The sequence below is a fragment of the Natrix helvetica genome, assembly GCF_964273705.1.
Source record: "Natrix helvetica genome assembly, chromosome: 1".
NCBI classification, from domain to species: domain Eukaryota; kingdom Metazoa; phylum Chordata; class Lepidosauria; order Squamata; family Natricidae; genus Natrix; species Natrix helvetica.
In genome coordinates this window covers 109340092-109366924 of record NC_138548.1, presented here as the reverse complement: position 1 = coordinate 109366924, position 26833 = coordinate 109340092, and the positions used below count along the sequence as shown (strand labels likewise).

Sequence of the window (26833 nt, the reverse complement as noted above, 5' to 3'; positions counted from 1 at the left end):
AGCTCAGCTGATTCACACAGCAGAGCGGATTGCCGTGCCTCAGTTGAGCAAAAAAACAGCTCAGCTCAGCGGCGCTGACACCGAGGTCTTTGAGCACGCATTAGGCGCAAAGCACGCATTAGGCGCTCTCTCTCTCTCTCTCTCTCTCACACACACACACACCACACACAAACGCGCACACACACACACACACACACACACCTTATTGTGTTATTTGAAATTGGACATTTTAGTTTTCATGTTGACTGTAAACTATAAAAACAGTTGTCCAATCATAATTAGGATTAACCAAAGTTGAGGGCTCAGGCAGAACACTCAAATGGAAGGTTCCATTGTCCATACCACAGTGGTGACACTTGACCAGGGAAGCAAAATCATGCAGCACCTTATTAATTTGAAAGAAAGGTTTAAATTATAAAATATCAGAAACTAAATAAGAAAAGTGCAATCTTAATCTGTTAATGAAAAACAAGAAACCTGTCAAGATGAGGTTTCTAAGAGCTGTTTAAATTTTCTTTTCATGCATTCTGTAAGACTAATGGCTTTGTTTAAGAGATAAGGCTGAAATGCCCATCTGTTCCTCATTTGCCATATTTTGAACAACTCCCTATTCTTTCCCAGAGATTGAGAATATCCTCCTCCTGTATAAATGCATTGATGTCTGCAAAGTTTCCCCCTTTGTTTTAAAAGAACCAATTCTTTGCTAACCCCAGAAGATGACTCTATATCTGTCCAAGAGTTAACTCTCAGTAGAACAGTGGGACTCAGCCTGCATCCTGACATGCAAGCTTCCTTTGTAACAATTGTTTATCTTCACCTATTTAAATCCTACCTTTATATATATATTTATAAATAATTCAAGACAACAAACCTAATGTTCCTTCCTCCTACTATTTTACCCACAGCATCAACCCTGTGAGGTGAGTTGGGCTGAGAGAGAGTCATTGGCTCAAAGTCACCCAGCCAGGTTCCTGCCTAAGATGGGACTAGAACTCACAATCTCCTGGTTTCTAGGTAGAGAAAGTGAAACTGAGTATTTGTATTAACATAAAAGAGCTCCACTGTCAGCCCCAGTCCAATCTTTTAACTTCGGCCTAGAATAAATAGGCAATATTCATGACTGCAGCAATATTTGAGGGCTCAGAGGAATTAATATCACTCTACTGGAGTTACATCCCTACTAATTTGAGTTCTGAACAAATATATTAGTGTACAGTTTCTGAACTATTCCCTTTGATTCTCTGCAATTTCTGTTTCATCCGGTCTTCATTCAGAGCACTTCTACAACCTTCAGCTGGCTTAGATGAAGCCTGAAAATCATCAGGTTTTCTATGTGTCATTCTGTTCAGTGGCACAAGCAGACAATGCCTAGAAATTAGATTTTCTTAATGAACATACCCAATTATCAAATAATGGATAAATTGATACACTATTTGCTTGATAAATGAGGAAGAGGACGACAAGTAGCACATTTAGCTATTGTTTTTTATATGAGTTCTATGGGCTCATTTTCACACACCTGTTTTGGCTCAAGCTGCAGGAGAATCCAGATATCAGTTTCTGCAGAAGCATGTCCCCCATGTATAATGTCTGATTGGTGATGACTGAAGTGTTTATCAGGTCTTAATGTGCCTCCTTGTAAACACAAGCTGAGTGCTCTTTTGAAATAGCATTTGTCCAGTTTATTTTTAAAAAATGAACTTTCTTGACAAAGTACTAGTCTTGTATTGCATACAATGTTGATTTAAATCAGGATGGAGAACCTCATTCTGCCAGCAGTGTATTGCTGGTTGCTGTTTTGGGTACATTACAATGTTTTCCACTGGTTTTGTTAATATGGCAGAGGTGGGGAATGATGGCCCCTTTATGACTTGTGGACTTCAACTCTCAGAATTCCTGAGCCAACCATCGTTCCCCACCGTAATATGAAGTTTGGCGTGGCCATAGCTTTGATTGTTTCCAAAATACTGAGATGATGAATTGTGTCATTTTGCCTGCACAGTTATGGTCTGTGGGCTATTTTCTGATGTTGTCAGAAATAGACTCAGTACCAGCACAGCCATTCTTTTGCAGCACTACTTAAAGATGGACCTTGTTCTTTATTGATCATTTCCTGCTAGTTCACCCCACCCCACTCCACAATTGTGTCTGCCATTCAGGCTATTTTTAGACATGGGTTTAGTGCTCTTTCAAACCAGTGCTAAACCTATATTCAGAAATAGTCTGGTTACAGGCACAGTGCTGCTACTTGACAGATGTCAAAACAAGCTGCTTCAAGCGCTCATCTACTCTCATCTACATCTGCTACATCCCATATTATGGAAAGTGATTGATGACTGTTTTCGTGCTAGCAGGTGATATTTGATGGAAAGGAACATTTGCTTATCATTTTCCTTAACCTATCCTGCATTAAAACAATAAGGAGAGTACCAACTGCTGGATTTGTTATTCTGGCAGACTGGCACTTACGAATAAGACCAGAAAAAAATGTTTTGATATATTTCTGCCAGCTCAAAGACTGGTGGATAATACCTTGACCTTCTCTATGTCTGTCTATAAATGCCTCCCCTTTTCCCTTCTTTGTTTTTACATGTAAATAGAGAATACAATGAGATTGCTGATTGGTCTACCTTTAAAAAGTTTGTAAGTCCTTTGTAAAGGTTTTAGATAGTATATGGAGCTTCTAGAGGCATGACTCATGTGGATTAATTAAAGATCACAGGTACAACCCCCCCCCCCACAAATACCACCCACTGCTCCTGAGTTTAAGAGAAGCATATTCTTGGGAAGCATGATGCTGCAAAGCTTTTCTCAGTAAAAATGAGAACAATCAGCTTACATAAAGAAGAAAAACCAAATGTGTGAAAACACAGCCCCATGCTACATACATTGTAAAAAGCATACAATACGAATACACTGCAAATTAAAAGATCAGCAGATAAAACAAACGTGCCAAAGAAATTACAAGTAGAAGCAACAACAACCTGAATTCCTTCTGATTCTTACTTAAACAAAGACTATAAGTAATTCCATTTATATAGAAACCGGAAACTGTTTTAAATGCATTCAGATTGTATGTGAAAAATTTGTGAAAATCATAAAACCTAAAACGTTCAACTGTAAAAATTACATGCTTGAGAAACAAACAATCTTTTCTTTTAAAAAATGGTACTGTACATGAAATTTAAACAGCACTCTCAAATGTTTGGATGGCTTCCAGAGGCAGAAATTTTTAACTGAACCTCTTGGAGAAGCCTGTGCAGAAAGGAATTGCTAATTGAATTGCTTCTGAAGGAAGATCTAAAAAGGATCACAGTCGCTGAAATGGAAGAGTTTCACGGGTTACACACATTTCCTACCCAGTGTTAGTTTTTAGTAAGACAAAGGAGTGAATAAGGCTATATAATTCTTTAATAAATGAAACAGAATTTTTAATATTGCATTATATGGTTTTATTAAAATGTAATATTAATCTTTGACACATTAATTTGTAATCCTCCCTAAAGTTTTTAATACAGCACAGCTTAATATATTACATACATATTCTTTTATGTCTTATATCTAAAATAGATAAGTGAATTGAATTGCTATAAATAAGTCTCCAAATGAGCAAAATCTCGGCAAAAATGATGCTTTATTCCTTCTCTTTAAATACTAAGGACCTGAACGTGCTTATGTTTAAAAGAACAAGATTTATAAATAGTATTATAAAGAGTAATTACTAACATGTACTTTTCAGTGTATTATATAGCATTTCAGCTGCTCTAGAATAATTGCAGAATCCATTATGTTAGTCTCCAAACTTTCTTTACATTTTCTTGCCCCACAAAAGTTGTAGTCTGTGCAGAACCACGACTCACATTTAAGCCGAATTCCAAAATTGTTACAAAAGGCAGTCAAGAGTCTTACGGTATACAAAAGGCAGTCAAGAGTCTTACGGTATACAAAAGGCAGTCAAGAGTCTTACGGTATACAAAAGGCAGTCATATCTACTGTGGACCATAAGTCATTTTACAATGAGATATTGTTAAAAGATTTTACATACGTCAAAAAAATATGTTTCAGGCTATCTCAAAGAAGCCCAAAGATTGCAAGAGTTTTTTTAACACATTACAATTGTTAATTGATAAAGTATTCATAATCTGCCTCATACAACTTGCATCATTAACCTGTCTTCTCCCTTTCTGTGCCCTACCTGCCTCCTCCCAATTAACATCCTACATCAGTCAAGTTAGTCTGTGCAGCTCAGGGAAGCTTATGCATTTTAATAAAATGTGTTACCTGGAAAAGCTGCTACCAGACTGCATCTGATTTTGGTGAATTGGTTATTATTTAATAAACCACATCTCTAGTTATCCCATCTTAAGAAGATACCTGAATAGAAGTGATCATCTATCAACAAGAGCATAAGATATTAATTAAACAACATAATTCATTTGTTTACAAATCACTCCTCTCTCTTGTCAGGCTTTGTTTGGGCTGTCATTGTTCTTTGTGATTTGTGTTCTTGTAACTTTCAACTCTAACCAGCTTTTGTGAGGCAGTGATATCATCAAAGTTTCAGCATTGCCAGATGCTTGGCCCTAAGCTTGCTGGGAGAGCAAAAACTGTTCTGTACATAATAGTGCTGTAAAACTATCCAGCTGATCAAACAAAGCTATTCAAACATTGCCTCCTCTTTTAGTATGTTACAATTCCAGTTCTGAAATAGCATAGACATGTGTAAAGAGAATAAATAACTTCTTACATATAAACCTCCTCTGTTTTGTAAAGAAAACTTGATTGCAGATATATATTGGACCTACTTGACAGATAACAAACAGATAGCTTTGTATTGTAATAGCTCCACTTATTGAACTTTTTAATTGAAAACAAAATGGCTGATTTTTTTTTTTGCCCTGTTTTGAAAGAATCCATCCCTCAAATACTTTAATAAAACTTTTTCTCAGAATTGGTCAAACTGGCATGTAACTGGTCAGTGTAGACTGAACCAGAGGTAATTTTCATTTGATATAAGAATAATCATCAACAACATAACTTTTATTGCAGTAACTGACCAGAATTCTGTATGTAGTCAAATGATTAAATAGCAGTTTTTATTTTGACTAAAATAACACAATATAAAATTATAGCTAAGTCATTGAGGCAATCACAGCAATAATTTTACCAAGATTTAATTATGTTCAAGGAAATGATATTGGACTGGTCTGTTAAACTAATTCTACATAAAATAGTTCAGAACTCAAATCCTGGGTACTGTGACCAGAATTTGAGTTACGTATAAAGCAGGCCCTTCATCTTTATGGAGTAAGCAGTATAAAAGAATGTGAGATATGGATATAATAAATTCTTCTCTGCAAGAGATGGTCTTAACTTTTGTTTGTTGGTTGATTCATATTTGCTCTTGAGAACATCTTCAGGAAAACATTAAAATGTGCTAATGTTGGTGCTTTTTGAAATTTAGAGACACTTACTTGATTTTGGCTGGCCTTAAAAGAGGGGGGGAACTTTCTGGGTAGAGCAGGTCAATCCAGTTTGGCTTCCAATTTTATAGCATGTTACGTAAGTGCATGACCTCTCTAGAAAGTCCATAGTGTTGCAATTTTTGAAGGAATGTTCTTTTCCATGTTAAACTATAATTGTCTACAATAAACCAAGTTTGCATTCTAAAAAATATAGAAACTTGAACCCATTGTACAGCAGTACAAGTAATGTGCCCATCTTTAAACCTGTCTCCCTTCCTTGTACCACATTAGTCACACTTTTGAAATATAGTCCTTAAAAATTTGAAATGAATCCTTTCCAGAGGATGGTCCCAACTGAACATCAAACAGAAGCTGTCTGCATGCTGTAGCCAAATAAAGCTTTAAAGCTGTTGGCCTATGCCAGTGGTGGGCAACCTTTTTTTTCAACTGAGCCAAATCTCACCAAAACCACGATTGAAATTTATTTTGAGAGCGACATTTTTAAAACCGAAAATACATAGGATGGTACACTGTTTTTAGTTTCAATAAACTCTGGCATTTGAAGCACGCAAGTCTTAAAGCTGTCAAGTTGCAAGACCCTTGCACCCCTAACCCTTTAGAAAAAAAAAACCCAGGGGTCTTCAAACCTGACAGCTTGAAGACTTGTGGACTTCAACTCCCAGAATTCCTCCTCCAGTCATGTTGGCTCAGGAACTCTGGCATTGAAGCATGCAAGTCTTAAAGCTGTCAAGTTGCAAGACCCTTGCACCCCCAACCCTTTAGAAAAAAAAAACCCAGGGTCTTCAAACCTGACAGCTTGAAGACTTGTGGACTTCAACTCCCAGAATTCTGAGAATTGAAGTCCACCAAGGGCATCAATCATATTAGCCCAGGGATCTGCAAAATTGACTCTTAAGACTGGTGGACTTCAACTCCCAGAATTCTGAGAATTGAAGTCCACCAGTCTTAAAACAGCCAACTTTGCAGACCTCTGTGTTAGCCCAAAGCCTGGCGCTGGGCGGGCCTTGCTCCCCCATTGATGGAGCCCCAAGAAGTGAGGAGGCAGAAAAAGAAACGGAGGCTAAGGAGCTTTCCCCCCCACCCCCTCCCAGCAAAAATCTAACCGGGGAGCCGGGCGGGCAGTAGCAAATTAGCCGATCACGCACGCAGCCTGATCGGCTAATTTGCTACTGCCCGCCCGGCTCCCCGGTTAGATTTTTGCTGGGAGGGGGCGGGGGGAAGCTCCTTAGCCTCCGTTTCTTTTCTGCCTCCTCGTTTCTCATCCCCGCCCGACTTCAGGATCCTCCCTAATCATTGTGGGTCAAAAAGAAAAAAGGGAAAGGGGCGCTTGTTTTGAAGTGCCCGAGAGGAGGGAGGGGAGCGGGCGCCTGGCACACAGAAGAGCCGCATTAAAATGTGTAAAGAGCCACATGTGGCTCGCAAGCCGCGGCTTGCCGACCACTGGCCTATGCTGTACCATTCTGGGGAAGTAGAAAATAGTATAACTACCATTATACTACATTTGATATAAAGTGATGAAAGACTATGCCCAAATGTTTAAAGAACTATATTTTTGTCTGGCTCCATAACCAACAGGCATAGTCTCTACATCACTTTATAGAAATTAAAATTTTGTTTTTATTATAGTTGATCTCAAGTTCTTCCTTAGAATAGTAAGCATCTAGAGTCCTCAGAATTCATTTTAGTCCAGTTGATATTGTCACTATATCATCTGCATATGATGTAAGGCTGCAAAATGCCCATTAACTAATTATGGTGCATAATCCTCTAAATTAGTCATTTTCATCACAAGATGGTTGATGTACGAATAAAAGATCAGGGGAACTTTAATTGTAAGTTGTTCTGTCCCTTTTCTACTTTAATCTGCAGTGTTAAAAATATTTTCCATGAAAGAACATATATTTCAGTGCATGTTCAAATGAACATTTTGAAAATATTTTCTCACAAAATTTGTTATCTCCTACGATAAACATCCCAGTATTGCAAATAAATATTTGAATAAATTTAAAGAATTATTTCAGTCATTAAATAGATTTGCAACACTTACACCAGCGATAGCTCTGTCCCTAGCTTGTTTGCCTACTTTTCCAATTATTGTATAAATCTCCCCTACAGCATTTTTTACTAGGACTGGAATTCCTTTGTATACAGATTTTTCCATATAGTAAAATAAACCCAAAGTGATTGGATTGGACTGGCAATTTTTTTTTCTATAGAGAAGAGTAGACTTTGGGCAGGATGCCCTGAGACATCATGCGTTGTAAAGTTTTCCAAGTCATGAAGGCTTCAATTAATGCTTTGAATTTACAGCATGTTAACATGAGCTCTTTTGTAATTTCATTTCCTATGCACTTTTCTTTCTCCTAAATTAAGGTTCTCCCATACGTGACAGTGTAATGATAGGTTTCTTTCTTACCCCACAGATGCATGAGGTTGTGGGGATATACAAATAACTGACATAACAGCTGTCTAAACATTTTAATGTACAAATTAGATATCAGCACCCAACTTTGATTAGTTGGGTTACTTATTTTGGTTACTACACTTGGCCTGGAAATCTAAAAGAGTTTATTGAGATGAAATGTTGAGCTATTTTAGGGAAATGTTAAGAGGACTGGGATAGGATTCAAGAAATTAGTTTTTATGTGGCCATTTGGCTGAAAAACTTCTTGCTCCTTTATGCTTAACTGCATCTTAGAAGAACATTAATCTGTCTCTCTAGATTTTTATGCTGTTTGGTAGCATAATAATAAATAAATGCCTTATCATAAATTTATAGTGCTAGTTCAGAAAAAAAGATAAAAATGAGAATGAAATATGAATGTAGAACATTACATGAGGAAAAATCATGATAAGGCCTGGAAACGTGAACTCTGTTAGTATCATGATAAGTATAATTATAACTACAAGTATCTATGTCTGGTGAATATCTAGAGTTTTATTTTATGGTAGCCCATCAATATTGGAAACTATTAATGATTTTTTTGAGGAGAGGGATATCGGCTTTGTTTAGCTATTAAACGGTCCTGTGCATATCTACTTAGTTTGCCGATTTCCATTCTCTACACTTCTGCCCTTCTAGGAGGAATCATTCTGATATGTTTCCTTCTGCTTTTTGTTAACTGTGGTGACCCAGATCATCAGATTTGTGAATTGCACTTACTTTTTTATAAAACCAAGCCACAATTTGAAGATGATCTGTTTCAAACCTGATGAAATAATAGCTTCCAGAAACATTCTATGGATCACATAGAAGGAAAGGATAGAATGCATACACCCAGGAAATAGTAGGCTTGTTCACATATTATTAAAACCACATTATTATGATGTTGAGATATGATTGTACAGATGTTTTCATTGTACTGGAAGGCATGTTCTGAATTATATTATAGAAAGTGACAATTCAACTTTCCAAACTTCCTTGAATGTGAAACACTAAAAACTAGTTATATACATAGAGCTGTGTTATATGATAGATTCATCAGAGTAGAATAGAATAGAATGGGACCTTGGAGGTCTTCTAGTCTAGCTCCCTGCTCAAGCAGGAGAACCTATACCCGTGGTGGCGAACCTATGGCACGCGTGCCAGAGGTGGCATGCGGAGCCATCTTTGCAGGCCCGTGAGCCATCACCTTAGGTCAGCTCCACCGTGCAAGCACGCGCACCTCCCGCCAGCCAGCTGATTTTCAGTTTTCCGCAGAGATGTGTGCACATGCACGAGGGGGCAGGAGGTCACATGTGCAGGAGTGGCACCACTCCCTGCACACCCCATTGTGGGCCTAGTAGGTCTCCCTGAAGCCTCCTGGGATCCCCCGGCCCATTTTTGGTCCCAGGAGGCTTCAGGGAGGCCTGCTAGCCCAAAACAGGACACGGGGGGCATGTGTGGCATGTGTACATGCACTGGGGGTGCAGGTGAGCATGGGTGCATGCGCTGGAGGGCAAGGGGAGAGTGGGGAGGCATGGGCACAAGGGTGGAGGAAGCAGGGGGTCACATACACATGCGCAGGGGGTGGGGAAACGGGGATCACACATGCATGCGCAGGAGGTGGGGTACATAGGGGGCATTGCATTATGGGTGTGGGCATACACGAGTGTGCTGTCGCACGCACACGCACGCTTTCGGCACCCGAGGAAAAAAAAGTTTCACTGACCTATACTATTTCAGATAAGTGACTAAAGTATGAACTTTGAAAGAAGGATTTTAAAAGAGTAATTGAAGTTGATTATCATGTCTAATCTGCTCCAGTATGTATACTAGCCATGTAGCATTGCTTGAAGGCACAATTCATGACATCATCTTCTCACCACCACCAACCCACCAGGAACGCAACTTCTACTTCTCTTTTTCTGCTGCATATTAATTTTTTTTTTACTTGAGCTGATGCAAGTGGTGATTTCTAGTTTGTGTGTTCTGTATGCAAATATCTAGGCTCTACCTGATTACTGTCCCCTGTGGCAGGAAAACCTCTTCAGAGTTCTAACCTCACTTTTTGCCATCTGGGTGACGTTGGGCCAGTCATATTCTCCCTCAGCCCAGCCTACCTCACAGGATTGTTATTGTGGGGAAATAGGAGAAGGAGTAATTGTGTGCCACCTTGAATTATTCATAAAAATAATAAAGTGAGGATATTTTTGTTAAATTATGCTTAAAGATTCAAAAATAATTTAAAAATTAAGCTAAAGTGAAGGTATTTTTGTGATATTATGTTTTTTATTTTTAATGAGCTAAAACTGATCATTTCAGTCACTTTATTCCTAGAGTCCAGCACTATAGTTCAGAAGGGCTCTAAGAGGCAAAAAATGACTGGAGAAGCAGGACAGCTGCTGTTCTGAATTTAGACAGTTATATAAGCTTATTAGTTAATTTGCATATAGAGAAATATCCTAAAAGACATAAAAGTACCATTGCATACATCAGGGTATGGTAACTATAAAATACTTTTAATTTCTTAAGAATAAAAAGCTTTTCAGGTTTTTATAAAATATATACTTTGCAATACATAAATATACTTCAGAAATATTTTGAATTTTATAATAAAGATGACCGCATGATAATCATATTTATTTCTTGATTTCAGGTGACTGTTACAACAATTGGTTATGGAGACAAGGTGCCTCAAACGTGGATAGGAAAAACTATTGCATCTTGCTTTTCTGTATTTGCAATATCATTTTTTGCCTTGCCTGCAGTAAGTCCAAACTTTTTTTAGTTGTACATACATATATTAGGATTGATTTTTATTAGCCCTTACGTAATGTAATATTAACTATACATTAATTTTATCTACTTCTTTGCACTGAACTCAATACAGCTTACAAGAGGTGAAAATCTGTTATGTTGACTGCCATAAGGGCAAAAACTAAAATATTAATTGTAAAAGCAAAATAAGGAATAATGTTGATTTAGATTTAAGTTGTCACCCAACTCCAAAATGACTCTGGGCAGCTTATATGAGTTAAAGAGAGGGGGAACCCAAAACAGGAAACATAAAGGCAATAATAAACATTATTTCAGTAAAACATGATGTTACCATTATCGCTTCAAACTTTTCTGAGCGTTTGGTAAGACATACCTAGATCTTTATTTAAGTATGCTGCGATTTCCCTGCGATCTTGCGTTCCATTGCTGTCATATGCATACATACAAACACACACTTACTGTAATATACAGTAGAGATAGATAGATTCTGCAGTTGTTTTCTACCATCTTCATTTAATTTGATGGCAACATATGTTTTTGATAATTCTTAAGGAGGAAAAACATTTAATATGTAAGGCTCTTGCACAATGAATCACAAGAAATAGGTTTAAAATTCCTTGAAGTATTCAATATATAGTGATCTGCTGTCTCCCTGCCTTATGTCACTTTATTTAATTCCTGAGGGGAGGGTTTTCTAGTGGAATTTGTTCAAAAAGGAAACTTAAGCAGCTGAGAAGTTGAGGGTGATCAAGGAAATATGTTAGCAGCAGTAATAACAACAATTGCACTGTTTTGTTTCCATTTTGCAGAAATAATAATTCAAAACACTGTCAAAACCAATTCAAAAGATCCTGACATTTATGTATTCATTTTGTTACCAACCCCAGAATGTCATGGATGTATTACTTCAATATAGGTTAATATTCATATATGTAAAATGTATTATGAACAGCAAGAATAAGACCCACTTTTTATGCTATGAGAGTTTATATTATGCAACAATCACTCGGTGTAATTCCTAAGTGTGCAAATGCTAGAGAGTATAAAATACTGGAAATATTCCACCTCAAATAGAGCTAATTGGATATTTCAGGGATGATGCAGCTGTCAATAAACATGCCCAAATTCATTAAAATCTCAACCTTTGCTCCAAATTCCATGGTAGCTGAATTTACCACAAACCTTATATTTGAAATGGCGTTTATGTAACTGATTGATTGGTTTATTCTACTAATTTCCTCTGTTCCTCAGGGAATCCTTGGTTCTGGTTTTGCTCTGAAGGTACAGCAGAAACAAAGGCAAAAGCATTTCAACCGACAAATTCCAGCAGCTGCTTCTCTTATTCAGGTGCCTTCATGCTTAAATACTAGTTTTATTACATGTATTACAACTATTAAAAGGGTAGATTTGGTGTTATTATGATCAAACGTTGCTCAGAAAGATTGTTATTTTATTTTTCCAGTAATGAAACCGGGCTGGTGATTTTCAGCCTTCATCCAGGTTTCATTTGCAGCTACTGCAGAAGGAAGCAGTGTGAGGCTTTGAGTCATAATTGCTTTTTAAAAAAATTATGGCCTGTTCAATAACTAAACGTAAAGTATGCTCAAAATAACTCATTGCTTCATAAGAGGGACATTTTTCCCCTTTATTCCTCCACTCTTCTCACTATGTTTTGAAATTTCTACAATTCCTGGCTTAGGATATACTTTAAAGATATAAAAGTGTATATCCAGGCAACCTCGACTAATATCTAAAAGATGCATAACTGTTTTCTTGCTAACTTTATCTTGTGTGTGTTTCTAACAAATATTTTAGACAGCTTGGAGGTGCTACGCATCAGAAAACCCAGATTCTTCCACATGGAAAATATATATTAAAAAGCCTTCCAGAAGTTATCACCTATTGTCTCCTAGTCCCAAGCCAAAGAAAATAGCAATGGTGTCGGTAATGAATACCATTTTTTTTTCATTTGATGTTTTTTATAACTTAATATTTAAAGCTAGATGGAAATGAAGTTTTTCCCATCAAGTAGACATATTGGTACATAGTCTTGTTCAATATTTTGACCTCTCCAAAATAAAACATCCATGCAGAAGATGTTATTTTTCATGTAGTGTTACAGTGTGGAATATGAGAGGCTGGCTACCTGACATGACACTTTTATAAAATTGTGGAGATTTGTGTTACTCCTTCTTTGTTCAGTGCTTCAAAATGCATAAAAACTTCTCTTGTTTCAGTGACAAGCATAAAGGGGGGGGGGGAGGAAATTTATCCTTCAAAATATTTTCTTCAGGAGAATCTGCATCAAACTAACATGCAGCTAGAGAAACTGTGAGGAATTTAAAAAAGGGTAACAAATGGCAAACTCTTATTTTACAATGTTTTGGAATATAGCTCAAGAGAATACAGTATTCCTCCTGAAATATTTTGCTGTTTATTCCTTCATGGAAATGCCCTGAGTCCAGTAAACTGAGGTACAATATAATCTACATCTGAAATTATACCACCTAAATACATTTGTAATTGAACCAGCATCTCGAAGTGTATTCAGTAGAATATATATCACAGGAATATAGAGACATATGGGGATATTTCACTTCATTTGGGCTCTTCCTAGAAGCTATCTCATATTTTCAGTAGAATATTTCTGGCAATGCATAGCAATGGATCTGGTAACTTTTTAACTACCGCGTTTCCCCGAAAATAAGACAGGATCTTATTTTCTTTTGACGCCAAAAATAAGCGCTTGGCCATATTTTCAGGGAGGTCTTATTATTTTTGAGGTGCAGGAGGCGGCAAGCATGGTCACCTCATAGCTGCTGCTGTGTTACAATATTTTCAGGGAGGTCTTATTTTGGAGGGAGGGCTTATTTTAGCACATGCGGTCAAAAGCCCGATTGGGCTTATTATCTGGGGAGGTCTTATTTTCAGGGAAACATGGTATATGCATAGTTAACAGTTACAATGACAATGGCATAGTCCCAACAGATTTAGGAAACCTTTTACATGATTTATGAAGTCTCTTCCACCCCATACTTTGGGCAAGGATAATGCTTCCTGGGTTGGCAAAGAATTCTAATTAAGTAGGTAGAGAAGAATTGTGTACAGGGTGGTCTCCCCCCCAAAAAAAGAAAAACCCTATTCAAACAAGGTAATTCTGTTTTGTTTATTTATATGTGTGGTTTTAGCTCTAATTTAATATCGATATTTCCCATTTAGGCAGAAAAGATGTAGATAATTTTGTTATATTCATCTTTTTTTTAAAAAAAGTTTCCAGAATGAAAACAGGATAGAGGCATTGGGTATGTCAATACTCTGAGATGGATTAAAGACAACACTTCTAAATAAAGAAAATAGCTACTAGGAACCAAAGAACCAAACTGTAAAACGTTATGGGTCTTTGGTAACATTTATGAAACTGTGTATGTTACCTCCAGAGAATCATAGAATCATAGCTGGAAGGGACCTAAAGGTTTATCAGCCCCCTGAACACTGCCCTTTATGTGCCTCAATGGGTGATTATTGATTATTTCACAGAATAATTCCTGAAACCCCCATCAGATATCCAGGAGTTCAATGCCACTCTCAGGAAATAATATTGAGCCCGGTAAATAAGTTAATTCCTCATTAAGGACATCTGAAGCAATTTAATTTTGTTATAGTGATGGATGGATGGATGGATGGATGGATGGATGGATGGATGGATGGATGGATGGATGGAATGAATGAATAGTGAATCAAGTCATCATCTCATTTAGACTTTATTAATGACTATGATCATTTAATGTAAAAAGCTTACATTTTTCTGAATAATTGCAATGGAAGATCCATGGTAATACAGTGGTAAAGCAGAAACATAAGCCTTTTGAATTATAATGGTTAGAACATTTTACACTTTATTTACTCTTTTATGATTGGAATAATCTCACTAGATTAAAGAAAATTGAGGTTAAATTGTATAATATTCACATACATTGTAATTTCTCTAGGTTTTTTTTTTCTAATTTTAAATTACCGTATGGAGATGAATTAAAGGATTGGGAGTTGTTTTTTAAAATAATATTTAAATACTTGTTTTTGTTAGGTAAAAAAGAAGAAAGCCAAAACAGAAAAGGATAATGGATCACTTTCTCCTGATAAAATTTTACCTGTTCCACAAATCACATTTGACCATGTGTTGGAGGATAGGAAAGCTGATATTTTTCATATGGATACCTATGAAAATTCTGGTAACACTTTCAGTTATTTTGTTTACTAGAAGTAAAATGGCCATCAAATTGGAAAGACTAAAATATAATTTGCATGCATTAAAATAAGGAGCTACAATTTAAACGAGACCAAGCTATGTTACTGGCATCTGAGTCTTAAACTGTATATTGTAGTTGTAATAATGACTTCAACGCCACACATCTTAAAGTTGCTAAGATTGAGAAACACTGGTCTTAAGTAATGTATTAATTCAATATTATTATGTCATGTATTATTTTCAGCATTTTTGTAATTGGTTGCCACTACCCATATGAATATATTTTTCATTGCTTCCATTCTAATGCCGATGATTACAATTTTCTGTCTGTCTGATGATATGAAGATATAATTGTGTCTAAGGATATCAGATGGAAAGTTTCTATGGATATGTGATTTTAATAACCCCAGCATTAATCTGCAATAGAACATATAATTTCTATCTAGGAGGTTGTTTTGGACAAGGGTCCCTTTTTTAAAAAAAATGCTTTCGCTTGTGAGAGTTGATTAAAAATGTTCTGCCTCAATATTATTAAAATAGTGTCTGGTCTCATCGCTCGGATATTTGCATGTATTTAGATTCAACAAATTACAATATACCTCTGCAATCCATCCCACTCTGAAAATACATTTATACAATAATAGTTCAATTCTTTTTATTCAGTTTTAGAACTACGTATTTTAAAACAAAAACCTTAGAAAACACTTTTAAAATCACAACTTTAAAGTGCTAGTGGGCTATATGTATATGTGTATGTGTATGTATGCATATGTATACACATCTGCTTTAGATCTGAATATCTGGACATTTTGTATCCCTTTTATTTAAAACATATTTGACAAGTTTGTACAGATATATTGCAATTTTTAAAAATATGGAGTAGGAAACAACTATCTGTGAAAAATGGCACATTTGAATGTGTGTCAGGTTATAAGTTCACATCTAGTTCTGGATTTCTGAATAGATTATGCAAGTCAAAACATGTCAAAGCATCTCTTTCGGTGCTTTCTGGCACAACTGATACTAACCTTTAATTGGGATTTCTAATGTTTAAAAGGCAAGATGCTGACTCCAGTTTTGGAACAAAAATCTCCTTTCCTTCTGACATCTGTTCTTTTTTCTCCCCCTTCTCCCTGTCTTCGGTTCTCTTAAAACTCTTACAAGTATACAGGAGAAACAGGCATGTTAAAATCTCTTGGTAAGTTAAGGAAGCTATCTTTACCTATTGCATGCTGGATTCTGAATCTTACACATTGCTTGCCATGATTTCCATACACTCTCTCTACTTATTAACTTAGCATGAAGTGCAGGAAGCAAATTAGCAACACTTCCTATTATTCACCTATTAAAGGAAGAAAACAGCTTATTTTTAAGATGACATGATAAGTACCTTTCTTATTCCTATAATTGTAAGAAGCAGGTAGATCAGTCCAGAAACATAATATAAGGAAGCAAAAGTCACATTTCCCCTTTCCAGCTCCTTAATATGTTGCAAAACTCACCAAGGAGACATGAGGGCCTGGATGCAGAGGAGGAATTATCTCCTACAGATTCCATCAATGAAATAAATTTCAGGATAAGAAGAGCACTGAATGCTATCACTGCCTTTTTTCCCCTTAATTTTTTTATGTTAGAATGTTAACATTTGTAGGCCATCCCAATCACTCTTTTCTGGATGGTGTACAACAAAGCAACTAAACATATCAGCATGCTACAAACATTAAAAAACAATCATCTCTCAGTCATCCAAGGCCAAAGGTCTGCTTGAACAGAACAGTTGTCAAGGCCTTATGCAATGCAAGTGGGGGGTCAGACATGAAAGCTATTGCAAAGCCTGCAATCCATATATCGCTCCTGATGTCTGCACAGAGGAACGGTTACCTTGATCAAGGCAGTTCCTGATATATGTTAACAATTGTTGTAGCACTGTTTATTAGAATATGCTGGGCAAGATTGTGTATTTTCATTTGGCACTTGTATAATACACAAATGACACAGTTGATGCATGTGTCTTACCAGCATTGTTTTAATTGAAATGATACTTTTAAAACCTTCTTTCTTGTTTTCTTAATTGTGACTTTGATACTGTAACAGAGGCCCTAGATCACTTTCTCCTTCTCTGTTTCCCTGTTCTGTCCGCTCCCTCTTGTCCATTTCATCTGTTTATTCAGACCGACAGCATTCCTGGACATCCTTTACTTCAGAGCAACCATCTCCCAGTTCTCCAGGTAAACTCAGCTATTCTTTGCTTTCATGCTCTTAACCTGCCTGATTCAGAACCTGGAGGTTGGCATACTTAGTACAGATCCCCTGGCCTGGAAATCATCTTGCACGGTTAAAATTTCTCTATGCTCTGCACATTTCAACCTGAGTGTTTCTGTCAGATTACCTCTGAGAAAGTACATCTCGTGATAGAAAAAAAAGATTGCTTACCTCTGCTGAGGACCACATTAAAACCCTTACAGGCTCTAAGTATTATCATGTTATGATAACAACCTAGAGAGGGTGAGGGTTATAACAGTATTGGCAGGACCTATATTCATCATCAGTTTATTGGGACTCTATCACAGTAAGTATTAAAGCAAGTGGTTAAGGCAGTGGATTAGGCGTTTGTAAGCCCTATACACAGTGTCTATTACAGGGGTGTCCAAACTTGGCAACTTTAAGATTTGTGGACTTCAACTCCCAGAATTCCCCAGCCAGCAGCTGGCTGGGGAATTCTGGGAGTTGAAGTCCACAAGTCTTAAAGTTGCCAAGTTTGGACAGCCCTGGTCTATTAGATGGATATGCCTCAAATTTATAAGATTTTTGAGAAGAAGTGCTACTGTTAAGAACATTTTAAAAATACATATCTTGTTCTGTTCCTAAAGTATTACACGTTATTGGACATATCCAATAATATAATCTATTAGACAACTCCCAGTTTAAGTTCACACAGAGAGGGACTTCTCCGGGTGCCGTCCGCTAAACAGTGTCGGGGGGCGACACCCAGGAGCAGGGCCTTCTCTGTGATGGGCCCAGCCCTGTGGAATGACCTCCCCCTTAACATCAGGATTACTTCCGATCTCCGCTCCTTCCGTGTAAAGCTCAAGACCCACCTTTTTCAATTATCTGGCCTGGCTCAACCGTAGTTTATCCTTTCCTCCTGACAGTCCTTTTAAATTTGTAATTTTATTATGGGGTATTTTTAATGGTTAATTTTATTATTAATAATTTTATTATTATTATTGTGATATATGTAATTGTTACCTCCTCCGTGTATGTATATGTATGTGTATGTGTGTATGTGTATGTTTATATGTATTTATGTATGTTTTTTATTGTACGCCGCCCCGAGTCCCTTGTGGAGAGGGAGCGGCTAACAAATTAAATTTAATTAATTTAATTAATTAATTAAGTATAATATTTAAACTTAATAAGTGCTATGCTTTTATTTTTCTCATAAAATTCCACATGTTAAGCTTGCTAACATCCACAATTGCTGCAAAGTACTGTATATCTTATAAGGTTCATTATATTTCTTTGCTTTTGTTAAATACATAGAGATCTTATATCTAAAAGCACTGCTTTCTATATTACCAAAAGGGAAAAAATAGTTTACAAGGACAGACATTTATACCATAATCCCCGAGCAAAAACAACCATTAAAAAAAAACCCTCATCTTCTCCTTTTCTTTGAATGCACTTAGGTAGGAATACCATTTTTTTTAAAATTATAAACTTACATTTGAGTCTGCCTTTTAATTATTTTATCTATATTCCTCAATATTTTACAACTTTTAAAATGTTTTGTAGCCCTTAGATACAGATAACCATTACTTGCCTGTTTTTCTTCCACAGTTAAAAGGAACTCTCCATTTTTAGAGCCACATACTACAGGACCATTCATTAGAACAAACAGCTTTGCTGATGAACTTGACCTGGAAGGGGAGACTTTGCTGACTCCAATAACTCACATCTCACAGTAAGTCACAGAATTCTGAATACCATTAACCCCTGATTAGAGTGCAGGCTAGAAGAAGATAAATTGTGATTATAAAACAAGGTTGTATAGAATTTCCCAGGTAGGTCTATGGAACAAGCTAGATTTTTACCCTTGCATCCTTGCATATGCAACAACTTGTGCAAAATATCTTTAGGCTATTGTTTTTAACGTGAAACTAATGTTTTGATTAGACAAAACAAAAACAAACCGTGTTGCTTTCTGAAGGACATGTAATTAATATTGAAAGTGCATTGCTGCTGACTCACTAGGACAAACTAGTTAAATGGAACAGGCTGACATGTCTTTTCTGACATCTTACATCAGTTTTGTTAGATTCAAAATCCTTTGACGAAGGCTTTTGTCCTTTGTTGAACACAGTTTTATACAGATGTCTTTAACCTTTAGGAGAAATAACAATTAGTATTGATTACAAATCATAATAATTAATTAATAAGGGGAGAACATATAGAAACTTGTCTTAGATGTGATTACTGAATATTCTGCTCAACTTTAATAAAAGTCTCTAGGCTGCATTTGGCTAAACTGCCCTCTCTTACACTTTTGGATTGACCTTATTACCATCATAAATCTATTCTTAGATACTGAAAATATTACAATGAATTAATGTCTATCTGTATACAAATAAAAAAAGTGCCCGCCTTGTGTAGATTACACTTTTGCAATATAATACACACAGAGGTGGTTACTGATCACAAAATTCTACATGATGGAAGTCTTTCAGGTATCAAGCATAACAATACAGTAGCATAGTTCTAAAGACCTTGGCCAAGGAAGATTTTTTTTATGGTCTGGTCTGAATATTCCTTCATTTAATTCTAATTCGTGTCCTGCTAAACTTCTGAAAACCAGCATTTCAAAATTAACAAGTTGCTTTCTGATAGAACATTGTATATATGCTAAAGTATCTCATGATATATAACCCAAGCATCGGCTCAAGCTGCATAAACTGGTTCACATGTCACAGTCAGATCAAATGCGGCTTTGTACAGCTTGATCCATGCTGTATAAAAGGTGCATCACCCTGAATACCGTAATATTTTATAGGCCCAGCTGCACACCGTTCTAAACTCTTGGTAGAAAATGAAGGGATTTGCAGCTGGTAAGAATAATGTGCTGTTGAATTTTGGACTGCAGCACTGCATATAAATTAATATGCCCCATGGGCCTTGGAAATGAGCATGTATGAAAGAAACTGATTCCATAACCACAAAGGCGTGCACAAGAGCTGCTGTGTGGATTGGAGGCATGCGCTTAGTCAAGAGTATCTGCAAACAGGTTTCACCTGACAGGCAACATAAATCAACTGGCAACAATATTGATTACCTACTGCACCATTAGGAAACTTGCCTGGTATAAGTCAGATTAAGGAATGTGCTTAAAATATCTGTTTCCACTTAGTTTGAAAGGATTGATAAACTTGTGCAGTTCAAACTTGTCAATGGCATTATGAGTACATTGGGTATCTGAGAAAATAAGGAACAGTAAACTGGCAGCGGCCTTGTGAAAATGTCACGGTTTAAGAGGTCTCCAGAGTGCCTCTACTTCAAAATTGGGTGTATTTATTAAGCATATGGGCTGCATATTTGGAAAGGTGAAAGCAGAAGAATTTATGACAAGATTCAATATAAGACTACTGGTGCAAATGCGCAGCAATCTGTGAGTGTGTTTTCCTGATTTTGGAATGTGGTATCAAGGACAGGCTTTTGTTTATACCAGTAGGTCTGTATTTCATTTCTGACCTCAGCTACTTGCAACAATTATTACCTAGATCTATGAAATTCACTTGACAAAGTTCTGTTATTATATTTTGTGCCAAAATATTTTCCCAATTCACTATGTTGCGTTACAGACTGTAGGAATCTAAATTTTGTTGTACTCATTCATTATCAATTAAAAATACTTGTGATAGAAATTTACCTCATGGAAATTTCACATAAACTTCACATAAATTTCATTAAAAAGTAAAACAAATATCCATACACTTCTATTCCAACATTCCTGTGTATAAGAGTCATTGGGATGACTCATTGTTTTACAACGAGGAAGTGTTGCTTCTTCTTTGGATGATACATGTGACAGATAGTTAGCCTAGGCCCGTCATGGCGAACCTATGGCATACATGCCAAAGATGGCACGCAAGCCATCACCCCAGTTCAGCTCCTTTGCGCATGCGCCTCCAGCCAGCCAGTGGTCTTTAAGTCTCTGCCGTGCATGTAGGAGGACATGTGGGGGGCATGTGCATGTGGGGGGAGAACATGCAGGGGGGACATGTGTGCATGCATGGAGGACGGGTGTGCGTGGGGGGCGCACATGCATGCACGAGGCAGGGCACAAGCGTGGGGGCCACACACACATTGCATTTTGGGGGTTTGTGCGCATGCGTGCACTTTGGGCATTTGGTCCAGAAAAGATTACCCATCACTGGCCTAGGCTGAGTTGCCTTAGAGCAGCTCATTCCGAAGCTTATTTCTCTTACAAAAGACCCATTTCTTATTCTCCACTCCTTGCAGATGCTTGAAAATTTCTTTCAAATGTCTCCTAGTGGAATTTTTGAGCTTCATTAATTGGTGGAAATGATAAGAGACAGCTATTGGTAGTATTGTGGTTTTCTATTGTTTAGCTTTCCATAACTCAAAACACGCTTTGCAATCTGAGAAAATTATTTCTCCCTCTCTTTTCTCTCCTGTCCATCTCACCTAACACTTAATGGGAGGTGCTCCGTATAAAGTTTCTCCTTGAAATTTAACCAAAACACGAGAACCAGGAAAGCTGCAAGCTGCTAGAAAAATGATTGCAGAGATAGATGGTTGGTATACATATGTTTGCTGTTCTGCAAGTAAACTGCAGGAGCAATGTGATTTTTCCCCTTAAAGGCAAATTCTAATTCAAGCAAAATATATGAGAGGCACTGCTAGAATGCTCTTTTTCCCCAAAGTTTTTTTATTTTTTTTATTTTTTACAAATATATCGAATCAATGCCTGAACAGTGTGGTACCTGGGTGTCATACATTATAATACAAGTAAAACTGATAAGTTAATCATAATTATTACATTCAATCAGCTTATGTTTTTCTAATAATAATCCACATTTATATTAGGTTGCAATCTATCCTTGTTCAATTATTCCATGTTTTCTCTTGTTATTACTTTTATTTTATTATATAAAAATGTAGACACTAATATTCCCCCTTACCTTATTTCTATCACTTATTCTAGCTTTAGTCCTGACACTCTTTATTAAAAGGCTTTTTCTTTCTATTCTGTCTAATTTCTAATCACGTCACCAACCTAAGAAAAGAAAAAAGAAAGGGAGAAAAGGAAAAACAAATCGGAACAACAGCAAAAAAAGGAAATCATCTTTGCCCGCTTCACTACTTTAATTGCTATGCTTTAAAGGAAAGAGAGAGAAAGGGGAAAACAAATCAGAACAACAACAGCAATTATCTATCCATCACTGCTAGAATGCTCTTACCTGCTTCATGGTTCCCCTCTCATACAAAGATTTTAAGGTGTAAGCAAAGGGATCTTTTCTTAGCACTTCCCCCATGTAGTAAAATCAGGGGAAGCAAAAAGAGATCCAATATTGTCTGTCAGATAATCCCCCAGATAAACACCCCACCCCAAATATTGTTCATTTTCAGTGGAGCTAAAGCCTCTAGTATGGAAAACAAGCAATATAAATAGGAATTAAAAATCATTATTTCTCCTTGCAAATATTCTTCTAAAAATTCCTAAGAGGGAAAATTGATTTTCAGGTAATACAAGTATGTATGAACTTGTTCAAATAGGAAAGAAGAACAAGTATTTTTCCCAATAATCCACAAATGCCCAAAGTCTAGTCACATATGTAAATACTAGAGCTTCAGGAAACACAATAAGTGGGATGCCTAACTTTAGTACTCCTTGCCATTTGCATTTTTCCCGGCCTATTATATCTCCCATGGTGGAGTGGTGCCTAGAGGTGGAGCTCTCGCCTCACAAGCAGGAGGCTGTGAGTTTGATCCTAGGTAGGGGCACAGTGAGAATATATCTGCTGAACAAAACTCTGCATTGGCGACAGGAAGGGCATCCGGCCATTAAACACTCTGCTAGCTCCATTCAGTTGCCCAGACTCCATCCCGCAAGGGATGATGGGGTCTTTAAAAGAAGATGATGATTATATCTCCTGTGGTCTTGCTTATTGAGTATAAGTGAAAATGTGCCAGGGAAGAAATAATAAAATATACACAATGTCATGATATAAAAGCTGCAGTTTATGTACTTTCATTTGGTATTGCAACACTGGTATGTGATGGTGGCATGTCATTTTGGAATTAGAAGTCATAGAATAACAGAGTCGGAAGGGACCTTGGAGGTCATCTAGTCAAACCCCCTACTCAAGCAGGAGACCTTATATCATTTCAGACAAATAGCTGTCCGATCTGTTCTTGAAAGCCTCCAGAATTGTTGGGGATTGTTGCAGTGTGACTTGAGTGGAATGTGCCATAGTATACTGCTTCCACAAAATAAATCTTATAAATAAATAGTTATGATAGACAGGTAAAAGACGATTTAGAGTAACTCTCCATTCATGATTTCAGTCTGTGATTAGAATGATTTTATTTGCTTTGTTTACATGGGGGAATTTTTCAAAGGCTCTGTTCTCATAATTCAGAAAACAGATATTTCTTTTTGAAAACAGAAGATGTGAGTTAAATGCCCTTGCTAAAATAGTGTTCTTCATATTTTTTTCACATATGTTTTTTGTATGTTTTTCATAGCCCACTCTCTTATTAATTGCAGAAATGGTGCATCTTCTGCTAATAGGACATATATGTTATTTTATGTATACCAATTGGCCATGTATATGTTCAGAAGCTAAGTATTGCCACTAATTGGAGAAGCCTAGGGCTGTAGCCTAGAACAAGGAGTTTAAAAAACATCAGAAAATCCATCAATGGTAACCCATTTCTGCAATATTGCCCCTCCAAAGTATGGTTGGGTCCATGATTTCTTTTTCTTTTTCTTTATTTATATTTCATATTTCTACACTGTCCAAAGAGAGGCTACCTTTTTACTTTTTGCTATTTTTAAATTTTCAAATGAAGCAAATTTGGGGAATAGATTGATTTCCTGTATGGCCTGTGGACTGGTTATCTATGGGACTGCCTCCTAAAGATAGAATATTTTATCCAAGATTTGTGTGCAGAGGTTGTCCTGTATGCTAAAAGTCTCCATCCCTCGTGAGATGTTGTGATGCTCCAAAGTGAGAATTTTCTCTTAAGGCAGGGGTGACAAACTCACGGTGTCACAGTGGCATCACATGACATATTTTTTCCCTTCGCTAAACTGGATGCGGGTGTGGCCAGTGTGTGACACATCCGTCCCGTGGCCCATGAGTTTGACACCCCTGTCTTAAGACATCATGTATCCCCAAGATGGAAGCAGCTCTCTCCATCTTGAAGGGAGGGATGAATTACAGGCATTGTGCAGTAAATATTTTATTGTGAGTGTTTATATTTTCAACTTGGGTGTGTGCTTTTATTAGTCTTATGTAATATGATGATGAAGATACAGTTGATAAGATTTACTTGAAAGGAGTGGCATAGAATGCATTATTGTTGCCCTTTTCAACATTTATTGCTATTTAAGAATCAGCAGGCTGTCTTTCACATCTGTTATTCTGAGACAGTGCCTGAATTTAAAAAGTACATGGTGCTCAGAGCAAACATTTGTACTTATCTATGTACTGGGATCCTTATTTGCACTGACTGGATAGCTCATATTGTAAATGATTCTTGCTTTTATCTTCCTCTCTTATTTCTAAAGGTCTTGTAAAGTCTGAGTAAATACGGCTTATTCACTTTAAAGTGGTCAGATATAATGACTGACCTGCTGTCCCTAGCACACTGTTTACATTGCAACTAACAACAGTGAAATTGTGATTTGAACACAGACAACTTTATCATTCCTTGGCCATAAGGATTTGCAAGTATGAAGCAGGCAGGCACCCAGCCAAAGATCACGCAGGAGGAAGTGACACACTCCCGCATCATATGTTCAAATGGTTTAAGGACAGGTTTAATTCTATCCTCTTTTTTTGTTTAGTTGTATTTTGGCTGCATGGTGATATTTCATCCATCATTTTAGATAATGCTCTTGCAAGGCTAATCACATACTGTATATTAGTTTGATAAAGTCATTGCGGTGCCTTTAGGTATCCTTTTTTAAAATCTGTGATGCAATTGAGATGAGGAAATATTACCTCATTTATGGAAAAGGAAGAAAGGCAGGCGGCTATAGAAACATATACATAAATATAAAAGGTGGGAAAACTGTACCCAAAATTGAACAGAGTAAAAGAGACCTTTAAAAGAGTACCTGCTGAAATGTGAATGAGGACACCCTTATAACTAGAAATCCAAAATGTGATTCACGTTAGGAACTATAGCTGAAACTTTATCATACAATTTTAATCATTCAGTTGTGTCCAACTCTTGGCGACTTTATAGGCAAGTACTCTCTATGCTACCCTGACATTTCATTCAGCTTATTAATTATTTATTCTAGAATCAATACTGGAACTGATATTGTTGTATCAGTGCCCCAAATATCAATATTTTTATAAATGCTATTTTCTGAATTCGCAAAGCACCTTTAAACAATAAATGAATTCTGTTTCCTTGTTATGTATGTGCTGAATGCATCACATACATACTTTGCAGTAACATTTAAAGGCAGATGTTCCACTTCTTTTAAGTAGTAAACACACTGCTGCTTTCCCAGTGTAAATTAATATTATGTTTCATGTTTTCTAAATAGCAGTGTATTTTTATTGGTGGTAATTAAAGTAGCATCCAAGTGCTTTCTTATTCAGAAGTGCTGGCTCATCTAATCAAAATGTAAGAAGCAGCTGTCTTTGTTCTTTGTCCTGAAATATTAGCTTATTTTGGATGTCACAAAAAGTTTTGGAGGAGAGATAAGAAGAGGCTTACAACGTTTCGTATTTATTTATTTGAGTTATATTGCTGTAGTCAGTGGATTTGGCTTTTGTGTTATGAGAGAAATGGCTTTTGGCTGTGATGTACATAGCATTTGGCTTAGAGTAGTACATTTATTATGTTAACAAGTGAGAACTACATGCAGTGTTATGCAAGTTGACTTCTGCTAGCTCAACAGGACTTTGCTTGCTGCCCTATTACCTTTTCCCTCACTCATTCTCCAAAACATATGGAAGGTATTTGGGCTATGGATTTTGTTCCTCTGACAGATGACCAGCACTAGTAACCAATTGGTAATTTGCTCAATAATCCCATTTTGTTTAAATGTAAGCTCAGATTTAAAGTTAGAATTCAAAAGAAATATTTAAGATGTTTTGGGCATGTTTCTCCAGGGTTGTTTTTCTAAAAGTGCATCCACACACAGAGAGACAAGGAGTGGGAGAACTGGATTCAGACATTGACACAATTTTAACAACAGCTTGTTGACTAAACCAGGATAGATTGTGTTCAAACATCAGGCTAAATCCAAGCCAGACAAGCCACATTATGTCTTAGCTATGGGGTATATGCAACTTCTGTTAGTTTAACAGGCATACTAGCCTAGGCACAACCATGCTCCCAAGGCAGACTTAAATTCTATTTAGCATTCTGTGATTTATGCAGTGACGTGCGGTGAGGTTTATGGCTGGTGAGGCTGGTGACGTCATCAGCGCGAGCTGCGGTCCCCTTCATGTTGACTCAGGAAGGCAGGGAATGGGACCACGTGTGCAGGAGGCTAAAGCTGCCTCAGCCTCCTGCACACGTGGTCCCATTCCCCGCCTTCCTGACTCCTGAGTCAACAGGAAGGGAACCACAGAGTGCGCTCCACGGGACCTTGGCTCACGCTCCGTGGTCCCCTTCATGTTGACTCAGGAA

At 37.0% G+C, this 26833-nt stretch overlaps 1 protein-coding gene across 3 annotated transcripts in view; it reads left to right on the top strand.

Moving 5' to 3' along the window:
* KCNQ1 (potassium voltage-gated channel subfamily Q member 1) overlaps positions 1 to 26833 on the top strand; it is a 393720-nt gene that overhangs the window by 105724 nt on the left and 261163 nt on the right. The window contains exons 7-13 of one of the 3 annotated variants that reach the window (XM_081942339.1): positions 10565 to 10675; positions 11938 to 12033; positions 12502 to 12630; positions 14771 to 14915; positions 16104 to 16130; positions 17104 to 17160; positions 18773 to 18896. In XM_081942339.1, coding sequence (XP_081798465.1) covers positions 10565 to 10675; positions 11938 to 12033; positions 12502 to 12630; positions 14771 to 14915; positions 16104 to 16130; positions 17104 to 17160; positions 18773 to 18896 — 689 coding nt within the window. The remainder of the gene's footprint in view (positions 1 to 10564; positions 10676 to 11937; positions 12034 to 12501; positions 12631 to 14770; positions 14916 to 16103; positions 16131 to 17103; positions 17161 to 18772; positions 18897 to 26833) is intronic. The other 2 variants (XM_081942340.1, XM_081942341.1) reach the window with 2 other exon arrangements.